General features: G+C 35.2%; 1 protein-coding gene across 1 annotated transcript; it reads left to right on the forward strand.

Moving 5' to 3' along the window:
• Positions 1–7,456: 7,456 nt before the first annotated feature.
• Positions 7,457–11,276, forward strand: LOC131597684 (protein neprosin-like; the record flags this gene model as incomplete). Its single annotated transcript, XM_058870363.1, has 6 exons — positions 7,457–7,669; positions 7,764–7,850; positions 7,943–8,131; positions 10,219–10,386; positions 10,489–10,542; positions 10,683–11,276. Coding segments are annotated over 6 exons (1,227 nt in total), but the record flags the coding sequence as incomplete, so codon positions are not given.
• Positions 11,277–12,231: the final 955 nt, after the last annotated feature.

Here is a 12,231-nt window from a genome sequence, read left to right on the forward strand (position 1 = left end):
TTTTCAGTACTAGGCTGTCTATTTTAAATTCCCGTTTTATGACCTTAACGTCATGTCTTAGGGCGATTTTTTGCTTAAGTGAAGCTTCACGTAGAGAGGCCCCATTGCGAATTTCTTCGACTAGGTCGAGCTCTTCCCTGATTGCTTCGATGTTACCCTCTGTCTGTGAAGCGTCTGTCTGTGAACTGGGTGCCGTTGTCGATGATGATAGCTAATGGTACTCCGAACCGGGCGAGGATATTTCTTTTGTAGAAGCGGAGTACAATCAAGGATGTGATTTTGGCCAGTGGCTCGGCCTCGATCCACTTGGTAAAATAGTCGACCGCGACTATGAGATACTTGTTCTGATTGCTTCCGGTCACGAACGGTCCGAGGAGATCCATCCCCCACCACGCAAATGGCCAGGGAGATGATAAGGACTTAAGCTCGTTGGGGGGTGCGAGGTGCATGTCCGCGAAACGTTGGCATTTGTCACATTTCTTAACGTATTCTTTGGCGTCTTCTTGCATCGTCGGCTAATAGTAGCCTTCTCGGAGAGCCTTCCGAGGGAGTGATCTTCCTCCTAGATGTTGGGAATTGATTCCTTCATGTATTTCTCGGAGTATGTGGGGGACTGTGCCCTCGTCTTTACATTTGAGGAGAGGTATGGAAAATTCTCGCCGGTAGAGGCGATTTTCGACTAAGACGTACAAGCAGGCTCGTCTTCAGATGGTGGAGGCCTCTTTCGGATCGGCGGGCAAGAGGTCACTTGTTAAGTAATTGTATACGGGGGTCATCCAGCAGGACGCGTCCCCAATTGTGCTTACGAGTGAGAGGGAAGATGAGGTCTTGGTACTGGGTTTTGGCAATATTTCCCGGATTACGGACTTGTTACCTCCCTTCTTTCTCGTGCTCGCCAGTTTCGATAGGACGTCGTCCCGAGAGTTGTGTTCTCTTGGGATGTGTTTTACTTTGGCGCTCCTGAATCGGGCCAGTCTCTCTTTTACGAGGGCCAAGTATTCGGCGAGGGCTTCGCTTTTGATCTGATATTCGCCTGAGATGTGGAATGCGTCCAGTTGAGAGTCGGTGAATACCTCGATGTCTTCGGCTTCTAAGTCGTTTGCGAGCCGCAGCCCGGAAAGTAGGGCCTCATATTCGGCTTGGTTGTTGGATGTTGGGAATGATAGTGAGAGGGATACTTCTATGAGGGTTCCTTCTCCATTTTCAAGAATGATCCCTGCTCTGCTGCCAGTTGAGCTTGAAGCACCGTCCACGTATAAGCTCCATTTTCGGGCGTTGTTATTTGTTGTTTCGGGGAAGGCCATTTCGGCCACAAAATCTGCCAAGACCTGTGCTTTAAGGGCTTTCCTTCCTTCGTATTTGATGTCGAATTCTACAAGTTCCAACGACCAACGGAGCATCCTTCCGGCCATGTCGGGGCGTGCAAGCAGTTGTTTCACGGGTTGCTCGGTTCGAACGACTATGGTATGCGCTAGGAAATAGTGTCTGAGTCTCCAGGCGGCGGTTATTAATGCGAGTCCGACCTTTTCGATTTGTTGATATCTGATCTCGGGGCCCTGGAGTGCTTTGCTCGTGAAGTAAATGGGTTTCTGACCTTCTGGGGTTTCTCGTATCAAGGCCGCGCTGACGGCCTCGGTGGATACGGCAAGGTAAAGATATAAGATTTCTCCAACTTCTGGCCTAGATAAAACTGGTGGGCTGGTACGTAGCACCGGCGTTCTTTAGACCGAAGGGCAATACATTTTAGTAATAATTGCCTGATTCGGTCATGAAGGCCGTGTATTTCTTGTCTATTTTAGCCATGGGTATTTGATTGTACCCGGAATATGCGTCCATAAATGAAAGTAATTTAAAACCAGCGGAATTATCTACTAATTTATCTATATTGGGCAGAGGATAAGCATCTTTTGGGCAAGCCCTATTAAGATCCGTGTAGTCAGTGCACATGCGCCATTTTCCATTTGATTTTTTAACAAGTACAATATTGGAGAGCCAAATGGTGTACTTGGCTTCAGATATAAAATTGGCCTCTAGGAGGTCTTTTACAGCTAGTTCGACTGCTGCCGCTTTCTCTGGTGATTGTTTTCTTCTTTTCTGGGTGACGGCCTTGCAGGCGGGGTCGATAGTCAGATGATGGCAGGCCACTTCTGGACCGAGTCCCGGCATCTCGGCGGCGCTCCATGCGAATAGATCGGCATTTTCTCGGAGGCAAGCTTTGAGTTGTCTCTTGGCTAGGTCCGGTAGATCCGCCCCGAATTTTACTCCTTTGGTCGGATCTGCTCCGAGGGGCACAAGTTCGAAGTCTCCGTCGGGAATTGGCCGGAGGCTCCCTGCTACTGCGCTTGGGTTTGTGCTCTGCTCGATATCTCCTAGAAAACGGCTGTCCAGGTCGACATTGTCGATGTGGGGCATCGATCTGTTGGTCTTGGAGATTAGGCTAGCTGCCCCTTTGTCTTGAGTTGGTGTTTTCAACGTGCATAGGCCTTTGGCAGATGCCTCGAAGCATCTCCTGGCAGCTTCGATATCGCCATTGATTGTTGCGACTTGTCCTTTATTTGTATAGTATTTAAGCTTGAGGTGTACGATTGATGGGACCGCGATTAATTCGGCCAGAGTGGGGCGTCCGAGGATGCACTGGTATATCGATGGGCAGTCAATCACCAGGAATTGGACTTTCACTGCCTTGGTGGCTTCTGTCGATCCGATCCAAACTATGAGTTCCACGAACCCCCATGGCTTGGTTATCGTGTCGTTGAATCCTTGCAAATCCGACCCTACGTATGGGGTAAGGTGACTGTCGTTCAGCTGCAATGTTTTGAATAGTTAGGAGTACATGATGTCCACTGAACTTCCTTGGTCGATCAATATGCGTCGTACATCAAAATTAGCCATCCGAGCTCGGATGAGCAGTGGGATGGTCGCGCTAGGTGCTCCTCCGGGCAGCTCTTCTTTGTAAAAAGATATTGAGAAAGAATTGCCTTTGGCGTGGTCGAGGGTTGAGGCTATGCTTGCGCCGGCCGAGATTAGCTCGTCGAATTTGCGTTTAACGGATCCGATGGTCAGTTTGCTGAATCCTCCGCTGGATATAACCATTATGGACGGGAACATCTCCCAGGCGCTATAGGAGGAGTTGGTGGTTGCAGCGCTGGCCCAATCCGGGAGATAAAAATCTTCCAGCCTGGTCACGCTCATGGCCACTTGCATGGCGGGCGTGTCCTCCGCCGGTTTTTCTTCGACGATTGGTTTAGCCTCTTTGGTAGCCTCCTGCTTTTTTGTGTATTGTTTCAAGTGCCCTTCCCTGATTAATATCTATATTGCGTCCTTTAGGTGGATGCAGTCTTCAGTGTTGTGCCCGTGACCTTTGTGGAATCTGCAAAATTTTGATTTATCCATGTTTGGGCGAGCGGGCATGCTCTTCAGGAACCGGACTTTGCCCGTCTGGAACTCGGCTTTTGCGCATTCGTTCAAGATGCACTCCCTTGAAGCGTTCACCGGGGTGTACTCTCGGAACTTCCCCGTGGGAGTTTTGTATTCCTTAGGGTCCCGAGTTTTATCATCTTTCTTTTTGTCAGCTCCTCGATGAGACTCATCTTGGCGTGCACTTTTACTACTCTCTTCGTGTCTGGAATTGCGGACTGCGTGAGCTGCTGCTTTCTCTTCATACTGTATGTAAGCTTGGGCTTTAAGAAAGAATTCGTCCAGTGTAGCAGGTGTTTCGATTCCGACGGCTTTAGTGAAGTCTGACCGTGGTCAGAGACCTCGTTCGAGCAGGAATTTCTTCATATGGGCTGTTGTGGATACTTGTACGGCCTCTTTGTTGAATCTTTCTATGTAGGCCCGTAGAGACTCGTCCTTTCCTTGGATGATGGCTTCCAAGGAGGATTCATACTTGGGGTGTCTACGGGAGGCCGTGAAGTGTCTAGAGAAAAGTTTTCCGAGGACCTTCCATGATGTGATGGACTCGTCGGGCAAGAAGATCGGCTCTGGCTACGCCTGTGTCGCCTCCAGTTGTCGTGGTGTCTTGCTGGGGGTGATCCAGACTTCCTTTTTGGCCGAGGGGATGGTGAGCGGTGTCGGGGACGCTGCTTGCTCGACCCCTTCTTGGAAGATGGGCCTGCGTTTTCCCTGGGGGAGGGGGAACGAGGGCGTTTCTTGGTGACTACGTCGCGTCGAGAATAAGCTCTGGGATCGGGGGGAGTTTTTGAGCGGCGCCTCTGTTCGAGGGCCCCGATCCGGTCACCTTGCTGCTGTATGAGCGCATTAGTCTGGGCAAGAGCAGCTAGAACAACATTTATGGTCTGGTCTTGAGGAGTTTTTTCTTTGGAGAGGAAAGGGTTGCCCAGAATTTCTTCGTGATTGTCCTTCCCGCTTGTATCTTTGGAACGATGAAATGGATCACCTTGGAGATCTTTTGGAGAAGGGGACGCCGTGATTCCGTCTCGAGGGACGGTGTTTCTGGAAGGAGGAACGACGAAGATGTCGTTTTTCTTGAGTATTGCAGCGTCTAAGGAAGAGGAATCTTCGTTATTGCCGGCCATGAGTAATGATTTGATTAAAGCTTTGGTTCCTGAGTTCTTGCGGGAGGCAAGAATGAATCAAGAAAGTGCAAGAAGAGGAACGGGGGAGCTAGGTTTTCCACAGACGGCGCCACTGATCTTACCGAGCAGATCAGATGGCCAGCAACAATGAAGGTTTGAAGTTTCAAGCGGTTGAGAGAGGAGAAAGGTGTTGTACCTGCAAGGCACTCCGATGCCAAAGTAAGTATGTATTCCACAAGGTACAACAAAGTAAGAGAGTTTTGGGGGTAAGAAAAAGGTTACCTTGCCCTCTATATGTAGAGGGCTATTTATAGGATGTTTTTGGAACGGATTAGACTCCTCCTTCTAGGGTGGATATTTAGGAGATGCGTGGACTGGTTGTTTACCGAGCACGAGGGGTCCTCGTGGTCGGTTATTTGGCAAGTTTGCCCGGTCTAATCGGATGGAAATCGCCACGCGTGATCTGAAGTGTGTTGGGCCGAAGGCGGGAATGACCCAATTGATTGTATTGGGCCGGCCCAGAACAATACCCTTATTATTTTTACAATTCGATATATATTACGATTCAATGTTTAATAATTTTTTTAATCTTTAATGTTTTTAATAACATATAAAGTATACAATAAATTTTGAAATAGTGTTGATAATTCTCAAGTTAGTGAAACGTAATCGGAGAATCAATGAGATTAACCGAGACGAAAAAAATTAAAATTTTGTTATATTTTTATGGTATAATATTAAATAATAAACTTATTTCTATCATTAATTTAACTGAATTCAAATTTCATGTATTTCGTTATATTTATTTATATAATTTATATACAAATTTAAAATATTTTGATGTTTGGTAAGGCCGTAAAAAGAGCTTTTACCTTTTAGCTTTTCAGCTCATATAAATTTTGGTTCTGTTTGGTAAGACATGTTTTCGAGCTTATAGCTTATGTCTTATGTCTTATAAGCTCATATGATAATTTAGACCCGTTTGGTAATGGCCTTTTCATCACGAGCTTATAGCTTATTTTACTAGCTTATACCGTATTTTTCATACGTTATTTCAAATAGCGTTTTAGCTTATGTCTTAAAGCTTATTATTTTTTCTTCCTTTTTTATCCTTATTAATTTAATTAAAATTTATTTTTAACCCTTATAATTTATTTTTATTTAAAATAAAATAATTATATATTACATATCTTTTATGTCATTTTACATTTTTAAGTCTTGAACAATTCATTTACCTAAAATAAATTGTGAAAAAATATAGTTATAAAATGCGAGACAATGTTAAAATATGTTTTTTCTTTAAATTGATTATATAAGAGTTAACATTTAAAAAAAAATTAAATGACATAATTTTAACCTAGAAACATAAACTATTTACTTATCTTCCTAGTATTAAAAATAAATAAGAAAACAAAAAAAGTTAATACTATTTTTCTGATTTTTTACTTTTGAATTCTTTTTTTAGTATTGAAAAACATTTAAAGTTAAAAAAAAAGTTAATTTTAAATAAAAATACTGAATACGTTTGAGTTAACTTTTGTACTCATAATATTCAAACTAAATATAAGTATGTTTATAAAAAAAATTAATAATGATTTAATCAAAAAATAAAAATATTTATGATAAGAATTTCTTTTTATCGAATATTTAAATGTTAAGCTTAATAGAAAATAATTCAGTATGTTGTTCTTGATATGGAATTTTGAAATCTTAGACGTCAATTAAATCTCACGATTAATATTCATAGTTCTCGTTTTTCACAATAGATATATATTGACACATAATTTCCAGTATATATATATATATATATATATATATATATATATATATATATATATATATATATATATATATATATATATATATATATATATATATACCTGTCATATGAGATTGACATTTTTATGTGAGAACATGAAAATGAATCTGAACCATTAGATTTTAAAATAAATTGTGGAAGTTATGTGTCAATAACTATTTTTCTCTTTCTTCTATTATTTATTTTAATAATGATGTAGAGGAAAAAAAAGATTGACACATAATCGCCACTATTTATTTTAAAATATAATAGTTCAGATTCATTCTCATATTCTCACATAAAAATGTCATTCTAAATTGAGAAATATATTTACTCCAAGAGTTACTCCAAATTTTATTCATTAATTTTAGTTTAATCAAATGGTCTATATCAAATATTTAATCAAAATTATTGATATCTTTTCTCCTTTAACTTTGTCACATTCTCTTCCTAAAATTGATCATAGAACACATTACAATTATTTTAATTGTTTCCTATATCAAAAAAGTGTTCTTTTAGATTTTTTTATAATGTATAATACAAATTTTAACTTAAATTATAGTAAATTTCAATCTTTAAATTAAAAAATATTGAATCGTTTCACTTTATTTATAAAAAAAACCTCTCATTCAACCTCTTTTAAGTTGTTTAAAAAAATTTAGAAATTTTGTAAAATGCAATAAAATTATTTTTTAAAATTTAAAATAAAATTAAAATGTCACGAAAGAAGTTGAAGAATCAAAACTTTGTTTTACTAAATATTACTCCCTTCAATGTTTCTTATAAGATATATATTTATTTTAGTTTTGTTGAATATACAATATATTTAGATTATATAGATTAGATATATTATTTATTAGAAAAGAAATACTTATTTTAAAAGGGATAAGGAAAATTTTAGTATATTAAATAATATTACATCCGTTCTTTTTTATAATAGACAACTCACACTTTAGATTTATTGGATAATACTATCTAGTCTATTAACATATTAAATACATTAGTTACTCAATGAACCTAAAAAAGTGATTTATATCTTATAAAAAAGGAGATAATAGTTATTATATTTCATCAATTATAATTAATTTGGGTATTTGACTTTTACTTTAATGATATATAAATTGGTGATACTATTACACTAAATCACCAAGCAACTTTGTTGAATAACAAAATTGTAAAAATGAGCAACATGATATTGTTCTTAGTGGTGGTGTTGTTTTCAACTACTCTTACAAGTCATAGTGTTGATGGATGTGATATTACTTTGAAAGAAGATTTTGAGTTGGAGAGACATCTAAAGCTAATTAATAAGCCTCCTATAAAGAGTATTGAGGTATTATTCTCATATATTTTAATTAGTGTTATTTATCCTCCATATACAATCTGATTATAACTTTTTTATATTTGATTTTGATGGTTTTTTATAGACAGAGTTTGGATACATAGTTGATTGTGTTGATATTAAAAAACAACCTGCTTTAGATCATCCTTTATTAAAGAATCATAAATTACAGGTAGTATATTCTCCAATTTGGTTAATTTATCTATCCTATAAGCTGCAATTTGTATTTTAATGTAGATTTATTTTATCATTCTTTTGTTGCAGACAAGACCAAGTATTTTTTCAAAAAATGAAAAAACAAATTTAAATATTTCACCGACTAAAACTAGATTTGGATTGGACATAGTCAATTGTCCTAAAGGATCTGTTCCGATACGGAGGACAACAAAAGAAGAACTCATTCGTGCTAAATCTTTATTGGAAAATAACACTTTAGCTAAACGCGATGCTCACGTAAGTTTTTTCTCATTAATAACTAGTTTTAAATGTGCTTAATTAGTTTTAGTAAATATTAATTATTTTTAAACAAATATTTTATATCTTTTGACTTATCTCTTTTACATTTTAATATTTCATCAATAATATTTTTAATTGTTATTAATTATTTTATTTGTATTTTGTGTTTAGATATGAATGGTTCTGAGTAGGGGTGGCAAAATGAATAGATCTGATAGATTATATTGTTAATAGATAGAACAAAACAACTCATTACTCCATTACTAATTCATTAAAACTTTTTAAAAAATATCAAATTCAATCTATTCATTAAGGATAAAATTCCATCCAATCTATCCATCCATTTAAATATATTCATTTATTTTTTTAGAAAAATACTTTGTATAAATATTTTTTGACGTTTTCAGAAATTAACTCGAGATTTCATATTATTTGAAAAAAAATGTTTTTTATTTTTTTTTGAAAAATTTGATATTTTTATTTTAAGAAAAAAGAAAATTTTTCGTATTTTCGAAAAAACTTGATTTTCATAATTTTGAAGAAAAGTGATTTTTTTCGTATTTTCGAAATTTTTTTTTCTTATTTTCGAAAAAAACTCAATTTTTTAATATTTCCAAAAAAATCAATTATTCATGTTTATGAAGAACTCGATTTTTTTTCTTATTTCCAAAAAAACTTGAATTTTTGTATTTAGAAAAAACTCGTTCCTTTTGTGTTTATGAAGAACTCGATTTTTTTCGTATTTCCAATAAAAAAATTGACTTTTCGTATTCAGTCAAATTTTATTAATATTTCTAAAAAACTTGATATTTTGTATTTTTGAAAAATTCATTTTTTTGTATTTTTAAATAAAACGACTTTTTTTTTGTTTTTTTTAAAAACAATTTTTTAATTTTTAAAATAAATCTTTTTATAATAAACAAATTTGATTAATTCAAAAAGCAAACGTATACAAGGTGATCTCATGGATCCAACCGTCAATAAAAGACAAAAAAACAGAGAAAAAAACTATCTGCCTAATTCATCATTAGACGACGATATGCTTCCTAGTTTTCATACTATACCACCCCTTATACACTATTTTATCAATTATAGAATACCCAATTTGAGTAATGTCTATACTATTTTCATAAAATGTATCATTCCTGAAACTCCAGACGCCGTACACAGTTTAAGTGACCGCTAGTTTCATAATCTTTGCTTTCCAACTCTTACCTTTACACTGTTTCATAATCTATGGAAGTTCTAGATTCAACTCGTTGCTCGTCGAAATTTTGAATCCTTTCCATCACTTGATTCTAAATATTTTTAAGGGTTGCACCCCTAGTGCAATTTCTTATATCAATTGCCTATTAAAATTTTTTTTTTTTTAATAGTACAACAATCAAAAAAGAGGTGGTCTCTATTAAACGATTTTAGCTTGCAATGTATAATCTACGGCGGCCTGAGGCGGTGTTAGCTTTGATGCGATTTTTAATGTGATTTACTATCACACCGGAATTGCGGCTGATGCGGATGAGGACGCTACCGCAACCGTAATATTGCGGCCGCATAAGATGATGTGGTCTGCAATTTAAAACCATGCTTGTCATAAAAAATACAATTGTGATTATCATAATATGTATGCACCCATAATGTTATCTTTTTTGACATAATATGTATGCACCCATTTGACTCAGAGGTTGTCCGCTTTATTGCAAAGGTTCCACAATAATTTTAACATAGTCACCCTGTTCCAGATTTCTAGATTTCCAGATTTATGATATTAAGACAACCCTGTGTTTTGGATTTCCACAAACATTCTTTTTGTTTTTTTAAAAAGTCATTTTGTTTTTTAAAAATAAATTTAATAGATTTAAAGTATATGGTAAAAATAATCTTTTAGATTATTAAAATATGTTGAATTAATTTAGTCCAATCCATTCGATCACTTACTTTTTATGTGGTGGATGAATTTGATGGATTTTTTAATGAATGATCTGTGTGGATTTTATCTTAGTAAATATAGTTGCCACCCTAGTTCTGATCCTAAACTGCACCTTCCTAATTCATGTTTCAATTTTTTATTTATATTGAATTGGTAGAAAGCGGAAGTATATCTAAAGAATTTTCATGGTGAAAATTATTATGGAGTAAGTGGAACTACTAGCGTTTATAAACCAGAATGTACTATTGAACAAGCTAGCGCATCTAATGCATATGTCCGAAATGGAGAGGGAGGCGCTATTAATGAAATTAGTGTTGGATGGCATGTGAGTTAATATTTATTATCTTATAACAGTAAATTTATCCTTCTAATCAATTTTATTTTGGCTTAAAGAAGACTACTAATTTATCATACAAATTTTTGTTAGGTATTTCCCCATATATATGGTAATGATCGCACATATGCTTATGCAACATGGACCGTAAGTGATAACTTGTTTATTTTATTCTCAATAGAATAAAGATTAAACAAAAATATATACATATGGACAACACACTACACCGCTAATTATGTGACAGTTTGATAATTATTTTAATTCTTTCATTTCTATAATCATGACAGTCTGATAATTATGTAAAGACGGGATGCTACAATGTACAGTGTCAAGGTTTTGTCCAAATCCACAGTCAATATCACATTGGTGCAGCTATGCAAAATACATCTGTTTATGGTGGAGACACTTTTACAATGTCAATTAATATTTATCAAGACGCCAAATCTAAAAATTGGTGGATATCCATTTTCGGTAACACAATTGGATATTATCCACAAGAATTATTCAACAACTTAAAAGAAGCTGTTCAAGTGGGATGGGGTGGAGCGACAATAGCTATCGGTGCTCCTAGCCCTAAAATGGGATCCGGATACTTTCCTGATGGGAACTTTAAACATGCATGTTATTTTCAAAATATTGGATATAAAAATGCAACTAATTCTCAGTATTATGGACCTGATTATTCTGCAGCAAAAGTTTTCCATGATGTCCCTGAATGCTTTGGCGTTGACTACTATGGTAGACATGAAAGCCCATTTGGATATTGTCTTCAATTTGGAGGACCGGGTGGCAAATGTGATTAATAATCTATATTTTAAATAAATTAAAAGTGTAATATATATCATCATAAATTAAAAGTTGATCATAGAAACATTATCAATAATAACCTCTTCTAATTATCCATGCACTTAATTTTACAAGTTTTTTTTCTCCAAAATTTAGAGTTACATACATTCAATAACATTAAAACTAATTGATGATTTAAAAAGAAATTTGTATAAAATGTGTATTCCATGTGGGTAACTAATTTCTTGAGCCGGGTTAGAATCCAAAATTCTAGTTAAGAAGGAAGATAATCTTAGAATCTCATCTAAGTACGGTTGAAAATGATTTAAAAATCTTTCATACAAATTTTTATTTAAATTTTAAAATTTGTATATAATATATTCACGTATAAACGGTTCTAGAAGGGAAAATTTGAGATCAAAGCCATTGATTGACTTGACTCATATTTCAGGAAAAGTCGCCACCCGCGTTTTATTATTTCCAAAGGAAATAACACTAGTGCAAAATGAACAATATAATTTTAAAATTTACACCTGATATACTAAAAACATGTGTAAATAAGAAACACGGTGACAATTTTGTAAATAAAATATCATTTTTAGTATTATCACGTGACAATTACACCCATTTTTTTTAAACGAGTGTAAATTAAAAATGTTATTATATTCAAGTCTATATTACTCCCGATAAATTAAAAACGGGTGTAAATTTAAATGACTAAAAAAATTATTTAATTTTATAAACCAAAATATTAATGTTAGTAACTAATTATGTGAATATTGAGTAAATGGATTAATCTAAATCGATTAACAAACCACACAAACTTTGTATTCTCTACCATCAAAACACCCTTTCTCTCCCAAATCCAAAAATATTGCAGGTAGAATTTTAATCTTCTCAAATCTTCCATTCTTTTCTTAAACGTTGAAACCCTAATCTTCTCTAAAAAAAGTTGTAATCTAGGTACATCTTGCGGCCAAACTGTAGCGGGGAAAATCTGAGATCGAAGCCATTAGATTGACTCGACTCAATATTTCGTTTGAAATCGCC

The sequence above is a fragment of the Vicia villosa genome, linkage group LG4, assembly GCF_029867415.1.
Source record: "Vicia villosa cultivar HV-30 ecotype Madison, WI linkage group LG4, Vvil1.0, whole genome shotgun sequence".
Taxonomy (NCBI): domain Eukaryota; kingdom Viridiplantae; phylum Streptophyta; class Magnoliopsida; order Fabales; family Fabaceae; genus Vicia; species Vicia villosa.